This window comes from Nerophis ophidion, linkage group LG04, assembly GCF_033978795.1.
Source record: "Nerophis ophidion isolate RoL-2023_Sa linkage group LG04, RoL_Noph_v1.0, whole genome shotgun sequence".
NCBI lineage: Eukaryota > Metazoa > Chordata > Actinopteri > Syngnathiformes > Syngnathidae > Nerophis > Nerophis ophidion.
The window spans coordinates 52,885,418-52,907,253 of NC_084614.1; the positions used below are offsets into that span (position 1 = coordinate 52,885,418).

The window sequence follows — 21,836 nt, forward strand, 5'->3', positions numbered from 1 at the left end:
TTTACCAATTCTCGTACCATGTAGAGCAATGCAATCCAGTCCTGTCTGGCGATGTACATTGTGGCCGTCTACCTACCATCTTGTATTTTTTAATAATCCTGTAAAAGCACAATTCTCAATACAGCCTTTGTTTTAGATCGTGCAGGTGTACCTATTGACGCGGCAAAAGCAAAGAGTTGAGGGTTCTTAGGTGCACTTCCTCCTCTAGTTTATTTAAAAGGAAGTAGCTGGGTTGATGTTGATGCAGTGGTGGACCTGTGGCTCAGACAACCTTGAAGGGTCATGCTCCTTTCCCATTGTCCACCCCACTGGCTGACTGGAGACATTGTGAGTGCACTGTTATTAAATGTATATACATGTGATGACAGTGTTTGCCAGGTTTATTCTTATTACTGCACGTTTGCTAAGGATTTTATCACCAGGCAAGTAACCTGGAAAGGGGAATTGTAATTACTGTATATCGTAGATGAATTTACATTACAGACAATATATTGTCTCAGGTTGTGGCCTGAGGACTTGTAGCTTGTACTCCAGTATGGAAAGCTTTTCAAAATGCATTTGCTGTTTATTGTCTCTTAATGTCCTTAAGATATTTTTTATTGCCACTCAGCTGGTCTTGCCATCACACATTGATCCGTTTATATCAGGGCATGGTTTAAGCCAGACTCATGCAAGACTGATCGCTGGGAAATATCCAGGGAAATGTTAGGCTGGTTATCTGTCTTCCGTGGGTCTATTTTCTTTTTAAATGCATGGCTTGTCCCTCATTTTGTGTTGACAGGATATCCCATTATGTCCGACACAAAACAAATTGATGATGTAAATGCAAAAGTGTAGCTTTCAAATAATCACATATAAAAATTAGCAGACAGAAAGGAAATACTCACTTCCTTTTTACTGTACTTGAAATCAGTATCACACACTTCTGCAGCTTTCATTTTAACACATGATGCTCAATGACAAACATTGTTCATGGAAACAACTTACAGTTGTGATCAAAATTATTCAACCCCCGCACAATTTTGGTGTTTTAGCAAGTTGGACATTTATTCCGTATTTTGTTTATAGTCATATCAAATAAAGATGCATTAAAAAGACAAATACAATTTGAATTACATTATATTTTGAAACATACCAAACAGTGTCATTTCTCTTAATATCTCATTGACAAAATTATTCAACCCCTTGAAGATCATAACTCTTAAGAACAGAATTTGAATAAGGTCTTTTCAATCAGATGTTGAAAACACCTGTAGATGTGATTAGAACCATAACGAGCAACAATTAAACTGATTGAAAAAGACTGTGGCGCTCAGCTTCTTGTAGATGGTGTATGGTGTATTTGCAACATGGTGAAGTCCAGGGAGTGGTCAAATAAGTCAAGAGAAGAGGTAATTTCTCTTCATAAGAAAGGATGTGGATATAAGAAAATAGCAAAGACATTACACATTCCAAGAGACACAGTTGGGAGAATAATTTGTAAGTTTAAAGCTAAAGGCACAGTCGAAACACTTCCTGAGCTTGGTAGAAAGAGGATGCTGTGTGCAACTGCTGTCCGGTATTTGAAGCGTACAGTGGTGAAAACCCCCCGGGTAACAGCTGAGGAACTACAACAGGACATTGCAGAGGGGGGAACGCAGGTTTCGTCCCAGACAATAAGGCACGCACTACGAGATGAAGGCCTCCATGCCAGAACTCCCAGGCGCACCCCACTTCTGACTACCAGGCACAAGAAAAATTGACTCCAGTATGCCAAAAATCATCTGGACAAACAGCAAAGGTTTTGGGAAACTGTTCTATGGAGTGATGAAATAAAAGTGGAACTCTTTGGGCCTATGAATCAACGTTATGTCTGGAGGAGAAAAAATGAAGCTTACAAAGAGAAGAACACCTTTCCTACTGTTAAGCATGGTGGGGGATCAATCATGCTCTGGGGCTGTTTCTCTGCCTCAGGTACCGGGAATCTCCAGCGCGTTCAAGGCATTATGAATTCTATTTCCTACCAGGATAAATTAGCTGCAAATGTCATGAAGTCAGTGACGAAGCTGAGGCTTGGGAGACGTTGGACCTTCCAACGGGACAACGATCCCAAGCATACCTCCAAATCAACATCAGAGTGGTTGCAGAAGAAGGGCTGGAAGACTCTGGAGTGGCCTTCACAGTAGCCAGACCTAAATCCTATAGAAAACCTGTGGTGGGACTTGAAGAAGGCAGTTGCAGCCTGCAAGCCCAAGAATATGAATGAACTGGAGGCCTTTGCCTAAGAGGAATGGGCTAAAATACCTGTAGATCGTTGAAAGAAGCTTGTGTCCGGTTATGTATCACGTTTGAAGGATGTAATTACTGCCAAAGGGTGTTCTACTAAGTACTAAAAATGCATGTAACTAGGGGGTTGAATAATTTTGTCAATGAGATATTAAGAAAAATGTCCTTTTTTTGAATTTTGTAAAATACAGTGTTTCAATTTAAGTTGCATTTGTCTATTTGACACATCTTTATTTGATATGACTATAAACAAAATACGGAATAAATGTCCAACTTGCTAAAACACCAAAATTGTGTGAGGGTTGAATAATTTTGATCATAACTGTACCTATAAGCAAAATAACAGAAATCAACTATGCATGACAAAGGGATTACAAAATGTGTGTAACAAGACAATAAATTAAATAGAACATTTATAAGACAATGATCTGTAGAGGCAGAAAATAAGTACAAAACATATAATCTATGCAATCAAGCTATTTAGCATCTTATGAGCATGTAGCAAAAATATTATAGGAACATCGGGCATCCTAAACTGCATTATCCTCAATAGTTATCAGATGGAAATGTAAAAAAGGACAATATGAACGTATTTGAATGCTTCAATAACTACTTTTTAAATATTGGACCAAATCTGAAAGAACAGATTCCAGATCAATTGTCAATTGAGGACTTAATTAATGCTATAGACAGAAATCCCAATGCAATGTTCCTCAAGGACGTGACAGAAGAGGAAATAATCAAAATTGCTGTGTACCCCATGGATCAATACTGGAAACAAAATTATTCAATCTCTATACTACATTTGTAAACTTCTGAATGACTTAAAGTTAATACTATTTGCTGATGATCTGACCACACAGACGATATTAAAAAATATTAACAGCATAAATTAATAACTTAAAAGGGCTGTTTGCAGCCTTTACACAGATGCTTAAAGGGCACTGACTTATAATGTATTTTAAGCATTATATCTCATCTTCATATGTCTTTTAGCACATAATGGCGTAACTACGCAGTACCTTGTGTGTGTTGTTAGCTAATGACAGCAATTTGGATAGCTAATTTAGCCTATCATTGGATGTATAGCCTATTGCAACAGCATGACTCCAAAATTTTATGGGACTGGGACTGATTTTGTGTATGTACACACGCTCCGTGCAAGTGATTGTGCACAAGAGTAGTAATATAATTAACAATTGTGAAGAATAGACATTTAAAGGGGTGTCAAACACGGTTACACTGAGGGCCACATTGCAGTTATGGCTGGCCTAAGAGGGCGGCTAGTCACTGTATATAATTTATGAATATAAATGCATAATAATTCACCTCATGATATTATAAATTAATTGCTATGCATTTCATTATTATATTTTTATTACATACACTATAAAAATTGATTTTTCAGTAAAAAAAACAAAAAACAAATATGTTCTGTTAAACCACCAATGATAATGTTAGCTCACTTGTGGTGTTCTTGTTATTTTTTGGTAAAAATGTTTAACTTTGAGCAACTTGCAAACAACCCCTATAAAGAGTTGATTTGTTAAAAAAAAGACTACTCTTGAATCTAAGTAAAACTAAAATAATAATACTAAAACTAAAAATATTTTATTGCGCCTACAAAACTTAGAACATATAGTATGTCTGTATGTGGAGTTAATCTATAGAATAGACTAACCTAAGAAGTCAAACAATTTACAGATATTATCCAGTTGAAGAAACTGTTAAATGTCAAAGTGTTTACAGAGTACAATGAAGAAAAATCCTGATAAACATCTTGAACCATTTACAATAATGATCTGTTACATATTCACCCAATAATGTAAATTGCAGCATAATAATAACTATTTACTTATGTGAACTTTATTGGTAATTTATGTATGTTTGTGTTACAGATTGAGCACAGAGGGTGAACTAGTGTGTTAGCATTTGCTGTTAAACAGAAATATTATTAAACCTATTCCTTTTCAGACATGTTGAAATGTGAAACTGTAAATACGTGATTATGTACTGTTTGCATGTTCAAAATAAACCACATCCCACAACAACTCCATCCAATAGAGTTGTAACGACAAGCTCCAATAACACTCTTGTTTATGTGAGGACATAACAGGCAGCACCAAATGTAATTTTGGCGAGCGACCACAATCTATAATAAATTATTTTGACAAAGTAGCCATGAGGGCTGCGAATCTTTGGGTGTTCCACGATTCGATTCAATATCGATTCTTGGGGTCGCGATTCGATAATATATCGATATTTTTTTTTTCGATTCAACGCAATTCTCGATTCAAAACAATTCTGTATTCATTCAATACATGGGATTTCAGCAGGATTTACCCCAGTCTGCTGACATGCTAGCAGAGTAGTAGATATAAAAAAAAAAAAGCTTTTATAATTGTAAAGGACAATGTTTTATCAACTGTTTGCAATAATGTAAATTTGTTTTAACTATTAAACAAACCAAAAATACGACTTATTTTATCCTTGTGAAAATATTGAACACAGAGTGTTGTCAAGTTTATGAGATGCGATGCAAGTGTAAGCCACTGTGACACTATTGTTCTTTTTTTTAATTTTTTTTTTTATAAATGTCTAATGATGATGTCACTGAGGGAGTTTTAATCACTGCTATGCTGAAATTATAACTAACATTGATACTGTTGTTGATAATATTCATTTTTGTTTCACTACTTTTGGTTTGTTTTGTGTCTCCTTTCAATTGCTCTGTTTATTGCAGTTCCGAGTGTTGCTGGGTCAGGTTTGGTTTTGGAATTGAATTGCATTGTTATAGTATTGCTGTGTATTGTTTTGTTGGATTGATAAAAAAAAAAGATTGAGAAAAAATCAATCTTTTTAAAAATGAGAATCTATTTTGAATCGCACAACGGGAGAATTATGATTCGTATTCGAATCGATTTTTTCCCACACCCCTAGTAGCTATGTTGCTTTCAAAACTTGAATGTATGAAATTTTGGTTAAAAATTCAAAGGTTTGAGAATGAAATAAAAAACCTTGTGGTCACTTTCCATCAATACAGATGCTTGGAAAAAGGCTATACCTAAGATTTATAAATATATGTCTTTTTTGGCTGAACATGTGTGTTTATAGTTTGTAGCTGCGACATCGTTCACGATGAATTTGGAAAGTTATTTATTTGTTTTTTTTTTTAACAATAAATAATATAACCATTTGTGTTCTTTCATATCTTGCAGCCAAATACTCCTCCATGTTGATCATTTGATACTTGTACTTGAAGAATTCTAAACATCTGGTGCTCTAACAAGAAATTATGCTTATTTCAAGTGTTGGGATTTAGGTTGCGGTTATCACAAAGTCCTGGTGGACAGCATACCACATTTAGACTTGGGCATTGGACAGGTTACCATGGGAACAAGGACTGATTCATGGGATGGGATGGGGATTTTTTGAAGATTGGGCATATGCGCTTTGTCAAAGGCAGGGAGTTCAAGGTAGCTTTGTAGTGGTGGAGAGTGGCACAGATTCTGTTTGTCGGAACATCACCAAATTTGTTTTATAGCTATATAGCTATATATGTTCAGCAGCTGCCACCTACTTTTTGTACCATCCCTTCAATGTGTGAGGAACAACAGACGGTTCTGTGTTATTACGACTTTGCATAATCAACTGCACAAAATTATCTTTTCCTTGATCAGCCAAAATTTTGCATGTTTTAAGAACGGGACTGTTTTACCAAAATCTATATTGGTGTAAATTCTCAGTTTAAAGGTGTGAATTAATACTGCTCAGTGCCATTCAAACTATGTACCTCTGCATGATGAGGACAAGCATGGTGATGTTGGAATTTGTCCAGGCTTAGTTTGTTCTTAAATAAGCCAGAAATAATGTAGCATCTCAACTTACAGGCTTAATTGGTTCCATGACAGAGCTCTTAACTCAAAACACCCCCGTGGTAGTTGAATTTCTGCGAAGTAAGCAATTTATTTTACGATTTATCTGAATAGGGCTTCACGGTGGCAGAGGGGTTAGTGCGTCTGCCTCACAATACGAAGGTCCTGCAGTCCTGGGTTCAAATCCAGGCTCGGGATCTTTCTGTGTGGAGTTTGCATGTTCTCCCCGTGAATGCGTGGTTTCCCTCCGGGTACTCCGGCTCCCTCCCACTTCCAAAGACATGCACCTGGGGATAGGTTGATTGCCAACACTAAATTGGCCCTAGTGTGTGAATGTCAGTGTGAATGTTGTCTGTCTATCTGTGTTGGCCCTGCGATGAGGTGGCGACTTGTCCAGGGTGTACCCTGCCTTCCGCCCGATTGTAGCTGAGATAGGCGCCAGCGCCCCCCGCGACCCCGGAAGGGAATAAGCGTTAGAAAATGGATGGATGGATGGATTTATCTGAATATTATATGTATTTAACGTCTTTATAAACCCTCCAGAAAGCTTTTACACAAACCTAACGGTGTTAGGTGTTAAAGATAACACTTTAAATGTATGCATTTTACTAATGATATTATAAATTATTTGTAAATTGCAGCTGTTTAATAGTTAGTTTTGGCTCTCCATCAAGTTCAAGTTGCTGCCACTTTTATTTGTTTATTGAGTAAAATTCCACAGTCACCATTAACTGTGAAAAAATATAATTTATAACTAAGAGGGCCTCATTAAATGTTGGCTCACTATTTGGCAAGCATAGTGTCACTTACTGTTATTCAAAGACTCACAGCAGGTTATTAAAATTTGACAGTGTTAACATAGCTAACAGATCATCAGGGTTCACTTTCTATTTTGTTTTTTTTTCTACTTTATCACCGTATAAGGCGAGTGTCCTACACCAAGGTTACTAAGCAGTAAATAATTGCAAACCAGTGGGTGCTCTAATGCTGAGTCAAATGTTATGAATCAACAGTCCATATGGACACACGCCAGGCCAAACTCTGCAGTCAACAACACTTCCTGCTCACAGCCGACAACTGTGACTGTTTTCTCATTAGCAGCTTGCACTTAAACACCTCGTCACATTAGCATATCTCGCCGCATGACTCAAACTTGTCATTGTGACACAACTTCTGTATTTTGTGCTTTGTAAATGCATCTTTGCAAACTACAAAGCTTCCTCTGTGTCTTTTTACTCGGGCAGGAAGCGGCAGACCCATGTGACGTCTATTCTTTAGTGTGTGCGTGTTCGTGTATGTGCCACTGCACCTGTTCCTCAAGATGCAAGCACGAGATGAATGTGAAAAACTTGACAGGAAGAAGCTTTGCGTTACTGACACAAACGACAGGTTTCAACTTCAGAGGATTGACATCAGTGTGGTAAAACAACCATAGAAATATGCACAAGTGTATTAGTTGGTGAGTTCCCAGTAAAGCTCAAACATTCGCTTTTTTTTACTTTTTAGTATTTAGTGCAGGAAAGAGAATTGCTTTGTAATGTTAATGCATGATTTAAAGCCAAGCTTCTGTGAAGAAATGTGAAAGATGGTATACTTCTATTGTATGTTACCAGACTTCCAGTGAGTCAGGAAGACCCTGCACCCACCCACCTAGTGCGAAGAAAGCCTATTGCAAACTTGCATGTAATTGGGTTGTTGTATTGAGCCTGATGGAGCTGTTTAGAGACACGTTCACAACATTATTATGCAGTAATAATGGAATAGAACAAGAGCACGCAGAGATTGGCAAACCTGGACTCACGCTTGCCTGGGAATTGAACCATTAATCAGTGGAAAGCTAGGATTTATGATCTTAATAGCTATATAATCATTGAAACAAAATGATGTGTAAGAATAGCCTGATATGTATAGATTTGACAAAGCTACAAGTCATGTATGTTACATCGGATGTTCTGTTTAATGGCGACAAGCTACATAATCTGAATCAGATCTGGATAAAGCTTGGTTTAACATGACAACTTTTGACACTAACAAATTTGACAGAGATTTAAGATGCACCTTGCTTTTTTCTGCAGGCACTAAAGAGTCAGTGGTTGCCATGTTGGGTGTGCAGACAGCGCCTCATCTAAGAGGAAAGAGAGCTGGGCCACAGTGATGGTCATCTGTGTTCCGCAGGAAGCGGAACTTCGCAACTCCCGGATCACTCCCATAACCCACAACTGCACGCCTGGATGAAACTCTGCAGAGAGATTCTCTTTGCACCAATCTTTACCTTTCACACTCCCATGTGTGTATGTGTTTAAACGTTTTGACAAGAGATTAAAAGTGTTGCGCTCACTCAGTGGAGGCTCTCCATCTGGATAATAATACATTGGATCAGAGGCGGTTTCCCAGGCAAAATGCAGTCCGATGACCTATTTGTTCGTAAGTTTAGGCGGCAGAATGTACGGCCGCCTGTCGCCACTGTCAACTTCGATCCCAAACGGGAAGTGGGTGTGGTAGAGTGGCCACCCAGACGGGAGGGTGATGGGTCAGATGGAGACAACCTGACCCCAAGTCGAGCCTGTCTGACCCTACGGGCGGTCGGCCGAGGCCACATCATGCAGAGGAGTAACAGTGATGTGACTTTAGGAGACTTGGACTCTGGTGGGAAGGCTGGTGGGAAAGCAACGCGGGTGGTCTGTGAGAAGGTGGGCTTGGGGGCTCAGGGAGAGTCAGTTGTGCTGCTGCACAGAGAATATGGCAGCTTGTCATCACTGGAGAGACAGACTCAAGTCCAAGAGTTAGGAACTGCGAACCAGGGGCCCCTGAGCCCTAATGCCCTCCGCTTTAAAGACCCCTTTCTGCTTTTAGGACTGCAAGGCAACCCTCCAGAGCCTGATGGGTTCTTTCGAGGTCTCTATTCTGCACTGGGGGACTCGCCAAAGCCTGCCAAGCCTCCCAAGCCTGAAGGACTGATTAAAAAGTCCAAACCTGTGCCCCCTCAAATCCCTCAGCTTGGTCCCAGTGACAACATCGGCGCTTGGGTGAGGAACTTTGCACATTATGACGTCCAGAGCATCCTGTTTGACCTCACAGAGGCAGCCTCTAACAGAGACAGTATTGGACGCAAAAAGAACATCACCTCGGGGGCGTCCGCCGCTTCTCAAATGCGGCCCCTTTCTCAGGCCACGCCTTCCTCACCTGCACAAGGTGGAGTTGGCAATGGGGGAGTTGTGGATGACCCTGAACAGTCGTTGCTGCTGGATGAAGGTGACGGCAACGACAACGAGCTTCTTCTCAGTTGCCCCCACTTCCGAAATGAGACAGGGGGAGAAGAGCAGGTGGGCCTGGGCCGATTCCCAGCAAGGCGGGGTTTTTGGTTGAGTCCGCGTACCCCCAACGATGCTGTTTCGGTCCTGGAGGAGCCCAGAGAAAGTCATGTCCAGCAGCAGGGAAAAAGCAACTACTTTATAGAGCATGCAGATCTGGGAGCGCATTACTATCGTAAATATTTCTACATGAAAGGTAAGAAACACACCAAAAAACAGAAGGTTGTTCTAGGTACTGGTAGTTACTTAAAAATTCACGTTGTCCTATCCTGTTCATTCTGGAGCTTTTTAAATGATGTTAGATCATAGTGGTAAACTATAGTACAGTAAGGGCCTGATTGAGTAAGAACCAAATATCACACGCTAAATCGTGTGTACAATCTATAAAATTGTGTGTACTATTAGTGGGCGTGTTGCATGCGTTTACTAAGACTATGTGGTGCATCACATTGAAACCTCTTTTTTTACCGCCGAATGTGTGCTCATTGGAGAGAGGCTGATGCAAAAAAGTGTTTTTCATATAGGAAATAGTTTAATAATGCATATATACATATGTATATACATATACATATGTATGTATTAGGGGTGTAACGGTACTTGTATTTGTATTGAACCGTTTCGATACGGGGGTTTCGGTTCGGTTTGGAGGTGTACCGAACGAGTACACCTGTTAGCAGCGACCGGGCTAGGACAACATGTAAAAGCCAGAGCTGGAAGACCCTCCAACCGAACGAGTTTCCGCACGGACATATTAAGTAGCTAACCACACGTTGTGTAAACACTACACACCGAGGCACAACAAACAGCATGCTAGCAGTGACCGGGCTACGATAGACTGATCATACCTCCTCTTTTCACCGGACATGTCCTCTTTTGCGGAGCTGTCCAGGTGGAGTTTCTTAAATGCCTCAAATGTCCGGCATTTTAAAGTAGGGTTGCGTGTATTTTCAATGTACGTCAGGGATAGGAAGGGGTTAAAAACAAGACAATTTGTGCATGCAGCAGCATTCGTGAGGGAGGGGCAGAGACAGAGAGAGCGAGAGAGTTATGATAAACGTGCATCCGTCGCCAGTCTCTGCTTTTTACTCATAGATTTATCAGATTTTATTTTTCATTATCTATAGCAGGGGTGTCAAAAGTGTGCCCCGGAGGCCATTTGCGGCCCACAGCTAATGTTTTAAAGGCCCACAGCACATTCCAAAAATACTATTAAAACATAAACAAAAGTGAAATAAAAAAGCTTAAAGGCTAAATGTAATTTAGAAAAAGTTGCAACGTTGACTAATGAAACAAAGCTGTTTTTTTTCTTTCAAACTTGCATTGCTCAAAACATAATAGGGAATCACAATCAATGTTATGAATTATTGACATATCCAAGCTTCCGATTAATACACATCAAATATTCCACTAAGAAAAATATTTTTGGTGGAAGATTTTGCAAATTTGGTAAATAAATAACCCAAAAATGTATATTTTGTTGTTTTCTTACTGTACCGAAAATGAACCGAACCATGACCTCGGAACCGAGGTACGTACCGAACCGAAATTTGTGTGTACCGTTCCACCTCTAGTATACATATATATATATATATATATATATATATATATATATATATATATATATATATATATATACACATAAATGTATATATATTGATATATATATATACGTACATATAGATGTATGTATACATATACATAAATGTATATATGTGTATATACATATATACAGTATATACACACATATATATATATGTATACAGTATATATATATGTATATGTATACAGTATATATATATATACACATATATATGTATACAGTATATATATATGTATATGTATACAGTATATATATATATACACATATATATATGTATACAGTATATATATATGTATATGTATACAGTATATATATGTATATATATGTATATATACGTATATATATGTAATTATATGTATGTATATATATGTACATATATATGTATGTACATATATACATAAATGTATATATATTTATACATGTACATATAGATGTATATGTGTATATATATATATATAAATGTATATATATATATATATATATATATATATATATATATATATATATGTAGGTGTGGGAAAAAATCACAAGACTACTTCATCTCTACAGATCTGTTTCATGAGGGGTTCCCTCAATCATCAGGAGATTTTAATGGAAGCATTCACATACAATGGTTTATATAGAGCACAGAGTGGGTGGGTACAAGCAGGCGTAGGGTGTGGTGATTGGCTCATGTGTTACCTAGGAGGTGTTTCCGTCTGTGGCGGCATGTTGAAATGATTTCACTGCGCTTGTTGAGGGATGATAGATCTGGATGATATATAATAAACAGTTTCTCTTTTAAGCATAGGTTGCATCTTTTATTACCACTGTTGTAAGGTGTGCTGGATGCAAGAATTTGCCATGTTATTGAATATTCAACATTATTGTCTTTGAGGTTCCAAATGTGTTTGCTGAGTTCTGTAGAATTCTGCAAAGTCTGGTTTCTAAAGGAGGCGTTGTGATTATTCCATCTTGTTTTGAACGCTCCTTCGGTTAATCCTACGTACATGTCGGATGTGTTAATGTCCTTGCGTATTACCTTTGCTTGGTAAACGACTGATGTCTGTAAGCACCTTCCGTTGAGAGGGCAATCAGGTTTCTTGCGACAGTTACATTCATTATTGGTTTCAGAGTCGTTTAGTCTGGGGGTAGGCAGTCCTTTTGCAATTGCTTTGTTGTGGTTTGAAATGATTTGTTGCATGTTATTCATACAGCTGTAGCTCAATTTAATGTTGTTCTTGTTGAATATTTTTCTTAGGGTGTTGCCTTTGGGGAAGTGTTTGTCGATCAGAGTGAGGAACTTGCGGCCGATGTTGGTTGAGACGTCTTTGCTGAATGGCGGATTGTACCAGATGATGTTGCTTCGTTTTCTGCTCTTTTTTGGTTGGTTTCCTGGAGTGGGTTCATAGGTGAGGGTGAAGTTGTATCCGCTTTCATCAAGTGCTTTCTGGTACGGGGGGGTTGCTTGGTCGAATTCAGCTTTGCTGGATGACAGCATCGATAGCCTTTTATTAATTCCGGTAGGTATTCTTTTCGTGGTGGTGGGTGGGTGGTTGCTGTCATGGTGCACGTATTGGAGTGTTGTGTTGGGTTTCGTGAATGGTTGGTAGCTGTTATTTCTCAGGTTGAAAGTGACGTCGAGGAAGTTGACGGTTTGCTTGTTGGCTTCAATCGTGATCCGTAGGCCGTTTTCTTTGAAGATTTGGCATATGCGCTTCTTGGTGTTCTCGCTGCTCCTTGGCGAGGCGCGGCACACTACCAGTCCGTCATCACGGTAAATACCAAGGTTCAGGTTGAGGCTAGCAAGCTGGGAGAGGAGGAAACTCCTCTACCACGGTATCGAGCACTATTCTCTGGATAATCCAATCAAGACATATATATATATATATATATATATATATATATATATATATATATATATATATATATATATATATACATCCATCCATCATCTTCTGCTTATCCGAGGTCGGGTCGTGGGGGCAGCAGCTTAAGCAGGGAAGCCCAGACTTCTCTCTTCCCAGCCACTTCGTCCAGCTCTTCCCGGGGGATGCCGAGGCATTCCCAGGCCAGCCGGGAGACATAGTCTTCCCAACGTGTCCTGGGTCTTCCCCGTGGCCTCCTACCGGTTGGACGTGCCCTAAATACCTCCCTAGGGAGGCATACGGGTGGCATCATGACCAGATGCCCGAACCACCTCATCTGGCTTCTCTCGATGTGGAGGAGCAGCGGCTTTACTTTGAGCTCCTCTCGGATGGCAGAGCTTCTCACCCTATCTTTAAGGGAGAGCCCCGCCACCCGGCGGAGAAAACTCATTTCGGCCGCTTGTTCCCGTGATCTTGTCCTTTCGGTCATGACCCAAAGCTCATGACCATAGGTGAGGGTGGGAACGTAGATCGACCGATAAATTGAGAGCTTTGCCTTCCGGCTCAGGTCCCTTTTCACCACAACGGATCGATACATCGTTCGCATTACTGAAGACGGCACACCAATCCGCCTGTCGAGCTCACGATCCACTCTTACCCCACTCGTGAACAAGACTCCTAGGTACTTGAACTCCTCCACTTGGGGCAGGGTCTCCTCACCAACCCGAAAATGGCACTCCACCCTTTTCCGGGCATGAACCATGGACTCGGACTTGGAGGTGCTGATTCTCATTCCGGTTGCTTCACACTCGGCTGCGAACCGATCCAGTGAGAGCTGAAGATCCCGGCTAGATGAAGCCATCAGGACCACATCATCTGCAAAAAGCAGAGACCTAATCCTGCAGCCACCGAACCGGAACCCCTCAACGCCTTGACTGCGCCTAGAAATTCTTTCCATAAAAGTTATGAACAGAATCGGTGACAAAGGACAGCCTTGGCGCATACCAACCCTCACTGGAAACGTGTCCGATTTAATGCCGGCAATGCGGACCAAGCTCTGACACTGATCGTATAGGGAGCGAACCGCCACAATAAGACAGTTCGATACCCCATACTCTCTGAGCACTCCCCACAGGACTTCCCGAGGGACACGATCGAATGCTTTCTCCAAGTCCACAAAGCACATGTAGGCTGGTTGGGCAAACTCCCATGCACCCTCATGCCGAGAGTATAGAGCTGGTCCACAGTTCCATGACCAGGACGAAAACCACACTGTTCCTCCTGAATCCGAGGTTCGATTATCCGGCGTAGCCTCCTCTCCAGTACACCTGAATAAACCTTACCGGGAAGGCTGAGGAGTGTGATCCCACGATAGTTGGAACACACCCTCCGGTCCCCCTTCTTAATAAGAGGGACCACCACCCGGTCCGCCAATCCAGAGATACCGCCCCCGATGTCCACGCGATGCTGCAGAGTCTTGTCAACCAAGACAGCCCCACAGCATCCAGAGCCTTAAGGAACTCCGGGCAGATCTCATCCACCCCTGGGGCCTTGCCACCGAGGAGCTTTTTAACTACCTCGGCAACCTCAGCCCCAGAAATAGGAGAGCCCACAACAGATTCCCCTGGCACTGCTTCCTCGTAGGAAGAAGTGTTGGTGGGATTGAGGAGGTCTTTGAAATATTCCTTCCACCGATCCACAACATCCGCAGTCGAGGCCAGCAGAACACCATCCGCACCATACACGGTATTGACAGTGCACTGCTTCCCCTCCCTGAGGCGGCGGATGGTGGTCCAGAATCACTTCGAAGCCGTCCGGAAGTCGTTTTCCATGGCTTCCCCGAACTCCTCCCATGTCCGGGTTTTTGCCTCTGCGACTGCTGAAGCTGCACACCGCTTGGCCTGTCGGTACCTGTCCACTGCCTCCGGAGTCCTATGAGCCAAAAGAACCCGATAGGACTCCTTCTTCAGCTTGACGGCATCCCTTACCGCTGGTGTCCACCAACGGGTTCTAGGATTACCGCCACGACAGGCACCAACTACCTTAAGGCCACAGCTCCAGTCAGCCACCTCGACAATAGAGGTGCGAAACATGGTCCACTCGGACTCAATGTCCAGCGCCTCCCTTGTGACATGTTCAAAGTTCTTCCAGAGGTGGGAATTGAAACTCTCTCTTACAGGAGACTCTGCCAGACGTTCCCAGCAGACCCTCACAATGCGTTTGGGTCTGCCAGGTCTGACCTGTGTATATACATATATATATATATATATGTGTGTGTATATATATATATATATATATATATATATATATATATATATATATATATATATATATATATATGTGTGTGTGTGTGTATATATATATATGTGTGTGTGAGTGTATATATGTATATATATATATATATATATATATATATGTGTGTGTGTGTGTGTATATATGTATATATATATATATATATGTGTGTGTGTGTGTGTATATATTTACATACATACAGTATGTATGTATGTATGTATATATTTACATATATATGTATATACATATACGTATGTATGTATAATAAATAAATAAAACGAACATCATGAAAAAATATTAAATGACAACAAAATGCATACATTTAATTTGTTTTAATCAGTCCCTTAAGTCCTCTAACAGCTATAAAATTATGAAATTATGTTGCTGAATACGGGATATGCCTAATATTATCTATTTCTGACCGTTCAAAATGTAGACACACATGTAAGGTGGAGGATTCTCGTCTGTCCATTGTCTGTCTGGGTAGCGCCAGCACTGATACAGTATGTAGAACTGTCAGTTTGTACTCTATTCTGATACGTGCTAAATGAATGTTGATAAATTACATTGTGCGTGCTACATATGTATACTTGCATCTTCTCCTCCCAGTGTCGTGACCGTTTTGATGATCAGCATATATTTTGCATATTAATGAAGACAGACGTAAAATGGATTGCACGCCTTATTCTGCTCACTTAACATACACAATCCACTTTGCACACGTTTTGTAGATCAGCTTTGTGTGTGCTACCAGGTTGAACGTGTTTTAGTACACTCAATCTTTTAGTAAAACAGGCTCCAAGTGGCTTTGAATAGAACAATAAATATAACTTTTTGTGCGGAGTAAATCTGCATTTTTCGCCTCTTGGCTGACATGCTCAGATTCCGCAGCCACCTCTCCAACCACACCGAATCAGTTGCATTAGGTCGGAGGTCAAGTGTCAGCTCCAAACATGGGCGCTATTGTCCATGTGAACACGAGTTCCCAAATCAGTGAACGTAAAATTGCTGGTCATTTTTAGTGCACTAGCTCATGACATCTGGGACTGTATAAAAATATGCTGTCTTCGTAAATACGCAGTGTATTGAATGTGAGCACCTAATTACAGAACATCAGAATTTCTTTGGCATGGATGATCGCCTCGGCCCGGTGGCCATCAGTTTCCGCAGAGAGGAGAAAGAAGGCACAAGCGGAGCTCAGTACAATTACAGAATCATCTTTCGCACCACAGAGGTAAACGTCAAGTTTGGTCTAGTTTTGGAAACTGGATGTTGGAAGTTGTGACCTGAGATTGAATTCTCTTCTCAGATGAAAACGCCACGAGGTTCCATCTTAGAGGAGTCTGTACCCTCTGCTGCACGTCACACAACCCCACGAGGCTTGTCTCCAAAGAGGCTGCTGGAGTTTATCATGCCCGAACTTAACCTGCACTGCCTCCGCTTAGCCTCTAACTCCCCCAAAGTCCGCGACACCTTGCTGAAGCTGGATGAACAGGGGGTGAGTACTTGTAACGGCAATGCTGAAGTAGATAGATGGATAGATAGCCCTTTATTGATTCCCTCAGGAGAGTTCCCCCAGGAAAATTAAAGTTTACCTTTTTAATTCAAATTTTATTTTAACTAAAAAAATATTTTATTTTTTTTGCATTAAAATTTAAAAAGTACCCTAAACCAGTGAATTTCAAACGGTGGTACATGTACCACTAGTAGTACACGGGCTCCATGTAGTGGTACGCCAAATAATCACTTGATTCAAGTACACTGTTTTTTTTTCCTATATTAATAAACAGTGTGTATTGTTAAAGTGGCCAAAATTATTACAGTAAATATACCTGTAAAACAAAACTTCTGCTTTGTTTTTAATAAATACTTATTTGGCCTACAATGCTACTGTATTTTAATGTTAGTCATTATAGTGGTACTTGGAGAGACATGTTTTTTCTGAGGTGGTACTAAACCGGGGTTGTCCAAAGTGGTGCCCGGGGGCCACATTCAGCCTGTTGAGTTGTTTTATTTGACCCACCAAAGGTTGGCTTTCCAAATTTAATACATATTCTTACTGACCTTTTAAGCTTCCTACGGGTGCCCAGATTCAATATTGATATCACATATCGGTCCAATATCAGCATAAGAAACAAGTATCTGATTATATCAGCTTGGATCTAAACTTTCATATATAAGTTTAACTACCAGCAGTTCTGCTGCATGTTTACTTGTGCAAAGCTGGACAGCCAATTAACACCTAAATGTCCTCCAATAAACACACATGGTTGGTCTTTTCTTCTATTTTAGTCAAGTCTTTTACAAAAGGTAAAAGACTTGGAGCTAGCAGCTACACAACAGCTAAACACACAATAGTACACAAACTTGACATACTGTACGTAATAAGTGTTTTTACCGTATTTTCCGCACTATAAGGCGCACCTAAAAACCTCAAATTTTCTCAAATGCTGACAGTGCGCCTTATAATCCGGTGCGCCTTATAATCCAGTGCGCCTTATATATGGATCAATATTGAGCCACAACCGGTCTCGCAATTACGGTAAGCAGCCGCTGACTTAATTTTCCCCAATAGAAGAAGAAGTGCGCTTCTTCTTCTACGATAATCAGCCGCCGACTTCATTTTCCCCCTTAGAAGAAGTGCGCGGTACATGCCGGGATATATGACTGCGGGAAGCGTGCCGTTTCTGTGTGTTTATGTAAAGACCCCAAAATGGCTCCTATTAAGACACGCTTACGACGCAGAGTTTAAACTCAAGGCGATCAGTCTCGCAGTAGAACACTGGAATAGAGCAGCAGCGAGAGAATTTAACATTGACAGCAGCGACACTGACTCGTTTAATGACGACTTCGACGAGGCGGAGCCGGGCATGTTTGATGCCGTATTCACCCAACTGTTTAATTTGGACACTGACGAAGAAGAATTTGAGGGATTCGTGGATGAGGAATAACTTAATAAAGTGAGCTTTACATGTTTATTTTGTGTGTTGTCTTGGGTGACATTATCATTTGAGCAACGTTGAGTTATTAATATATTACTAATTTGCACTATCTTCGAGTGTTACTATATTGTGATTGCGCTAACGTTTGATTTATCGTAACAGTATCAGACTCTTTTTTACGTGTTTATTGAATCGGGGGAAATAATAAAACAGCTGTTTATTCATTTTGGGAGTGAACGGTGTTGTCAGAACGCTGGTTTGTAATCTATTAATAAAGTTTAACTGACCTACCTGACTGTTTTGTTGACATTCCCTAGCGCAGTTCCATCTAATTGATGCATAACTTAACCCCAGCCTCTACTATAGCGTCTAATCTATGCGCCTTATATATGAACAAAGTTTTAAAATAGGCCATTCATTGAAGGTGCGCCTTTTAGTGCGGAAAATACGGTAATTGAAATATATTGCAGTCTAAAGCACATTTGTCTATATAAAGAGGTATCTATCATTGTTGTTAGGGGGCGGCATGGCGTATTGGGTAGAGAGCGGCCGTGCCAGAAACCTGAGGTTTGCAGGTTCGCTTCCCACGTATTGACATCCAAATCGCTGCCGTTGTGTCCTTGGGCAGGACACTTCACCCTTGCCCCCGGTGCCGCTCACGCTGGTGAATGAATGATAGGTGGTGGTCAGAGGGGCCGTAGGCGCAAACTGGCAGCCACGCTTCCGTCAGTCTACCCCAGGGCATCTGTGGCTACAAATGTAGCTTACCACCACCAGGTGTGAATGAATGATGGGTTCCTACTTCTCTGTGAGCGCTTTGAGTATCTAACAATAGAAAAGCGCAATATAAATCTAATCCATTATTATTATTATTATTATTATTGTTATTAATACCAAATATAGGAACTTTTTGACTATTTGTGGTTCACGATTAAAACTGCTTGGCCCGCGGTTCGTTGGTACATTTTCACTTTGGCTCTTGAAGGCAAAAACTTTGGGCACCCCTGGTCCAAACCATCAGGTACTATTATTCCTACTAATGTTCTTAGGTTTTCTAATCCTGGGTAGGGAAAAAAACTCAAATGTTACATTTTCTTACCATAACTCAATTGAACTTTACCTTTTAGCCTTGAGACTGTATCCCTTTGTACTGATTTTTGCAAGTGACAAATGTTTAAAAGTGATATAACATTTTTCACACCCTACTGTTGTGCATACAGTAATTGTAGCAGTTTCCAGAGCCCATATTTTTGTAACAGAACACAAAAAAAGGTTTTAACAAAAGACTCTGGGTACAAACCAGCAGTTTTAACTGAACAAGTGCAGAAATTGTTTTGTGCATGATTTGTTGGAGGCAGATTAAAAAAGATGAATTTGTGCCACACAGGTGGATAGTAATTTCACGGTAGAATTGTGCTTTTGAAATTAAAACAAGTCCAAATGTTTATCAATAATCACATGAGAGTTGATATTTTGAAAACGCTGTTCTTTGGCCAAGGATTAAAGATGTGTCACCTTTGAAATCCCACTTGCACTTGAAAGTTTGAAGCAATTACATTTCGTTCAAAAATGGACTTTGGAATTTGAATTTTTAAGATCCTTTTAGCTATGTAAAAAAACATTGCAATATGGTAATTAGATGGGGTTTTCCATTTTAAATTAAAATTGGATTATAATTTCATATAAAAGGTCTTCCAACAAATTTCTCACCAAAGATATTTACAGTGCATCCGAAATGTATTCACAGAGCTTCATTTTTTTCAAATTTTTTTATGTTACAGCCTTATGTAAAAATGGAATAAATTCATTTTTGTCCTCAAAGTTCGACGACACACAATACCCCATAATGACAAGAAGCTTTTTTCAAAACTTTTTTAAAATTTAGCAAATTTATCAAAAATTAAAACAATACACAAGTACATGAATATTCACAGCCTTTGCTCAATCATTTGTTGATGCACCTTTGGTAGAAATTACAGCCTAAAGTCTTTTTGAATACAATGCCACAAGCTTGGCACACCTATCTTTGGGCAGTTTCGCCCATTCCTCTTTGCCCATTAATCCTTGCATTGGATTGGAAGCATTGGTGTCAAGGAGTGATGTCTAAACACATATAACCGCACACAGCCACACTCGCTGGCATCCAAACAAACAAAATGGTCTAAATATGACAGCGTATTCATACTTGTTTATAATAAAACTTTCCTACCTTTTTGTGTCGTATAATGTAGCTGAATTTCCAGCGAAAGGTTGGCGTGATGTACTGCCGGGCAGGACAGAGCTCCGAGGAGGACATGTACAATAATGAGAGCTCTGGCCCAGCGTTTGAGGAGTTTTTGGAGCTGCTTGGGGACCGCGTGAGACTGAAGGGTTGGGAGAAATACAGAGCTCAGCTGGACAACAAAAGTAAGCTAAAAAAACTCACCTCACTCTGATTAATTGGCTGTGTCCCAGAGCTATGCAAAACCACTATCAGGAAGACCGGAGATAACTCAAACTCATTGTTTAAATCATGTCTGCAAAATAGCACCTGCTAATGATCTCACAGCTGGTTTGCATTCAGTGATGTACATTGATTGATTGATTGATTGATACTTTTATTAGTAGATTGCACAGTACAGTACATATTCCGTACAATTGACCACTAAATGGTAACACCCGAATAAGTTTTTCAACTTGTTTAAGTCGGGGTCCACGTTAATCAATTCATGGTAGCAGTAAACTTCTGTTGTTTACTGACATGTGTGTCTTTTTGTTGTGCAGCCGACTCAACAGGGACACATTCTCTCTACACACGCTACCAAGACTATGAGATAATGTTCCACGTGTCCACTATGCTGCCCTACACAGCCAACAACACCCAACAGGTAATTTTACATTCTCTCACAGTTCTATGACAGTAGAGATTACACACCTCAATTCTAAAACATAAAAGCACAACTCTGTACAAAAACTTGTTAAATGCTTTATAAGGTTGGATTCTTTGTAGTCTCTAATGTGCATGATGTGAAAATTCTGCCCCAAAGTGTGGCTTTGCTGGTCAGACGTCAAACTCTTACTGTATGTGCAATCTGCAGTTTAAACATTGAATGCACAAACTGGATATGGCACGCTAATATAGATTAACACAAAAAAATAGAATAAAGCATGAGATGTCATGTTCAGTTGTCTGCTTAATGGTTGCTACAGCTTTGGAACTTAAAACTGTTATTACTAAATCTACTGACTGTTCATGTACTGTACACTCACCAGAGACTTCAATAGGATCGCCTGGTCAATCTAATGCAATCCAACATAAGAACTGTATCAAAGTATATGATACTCGGTATTGAGTAACACACTCAGAAAGGCAGAAGTGGTTCTAACTTCAATGGCGCCCTGTGCGAGACCCCATATTTACCCCCTGGCGTACTTCATCTGGGAAGCATGGGCGACGCAGGTATACCTTCTGTAATCTGACACATCACATATCCTGACCTGACAAGCACTTACCACAAATAAGTCTTTTTTCGCCCTTCATCTTTGTGGTGCCCTTCAGAGAATGCTGCCGCGGGCAATTGCCTTTGTGGCCCATAACTACTGTAAAACCGCCACTGCAGAGAGGTATTCATGTAGTAAAATTAATTATTGTGGTTGAGAGAGTAGAAATACCTCTCAGTGTAATGCACTGTATTATTGTCTTAATAAAGGGAGAATTTTCAATA

General features: G+C 40.3%; 1 protein-coding gene across 4 annotated transcripts in view; it reads left to right on the forward strand.

The window, feature by feature from the left end:
* sipa1 (signal-induced proliferation-associated 1) overlaps window positions 1–21,836 on the forward strand; it is a 58,593-nt gene that overhangs the window by 21,225 nt on the left and 15,532 nt on the right. For 3 of the 4 annotated variants that reach the window (XR_009806521.1, XM_061898287.1, XM_061898289.1), the window contains exons 2-6: window positions 8,216–9,647; window positions 16,300–16,424; window positions 16,500–16,688; window positions 20,364–20,538; window positions 20,896–20,999. Coding sequence is in view for 3 of the 4 variants with exons in the window: in XM_061898287.1 (XP_061754271.1) it covers window positions 8,540–9,647; window positions 16,300–16,424; window positions 16,500–16,688; window positions 20,364–20,538; window positions 20,896–20,999 (1,701 nt within the window). In the remaining variant the exon portion in view is untranslated. Of the gene's footprint in view, window positions 1–208; window positions 328–8,215; window positions 9,648–16,299; window positions 16,425–16,499; window positions 16,689–20,363; window positions 20,539–20,895; window positions 21,000–21,836 lie in introns of those variants that run through there. The other variant, XM_061898288.1, reaches the window with a different exon arrangement.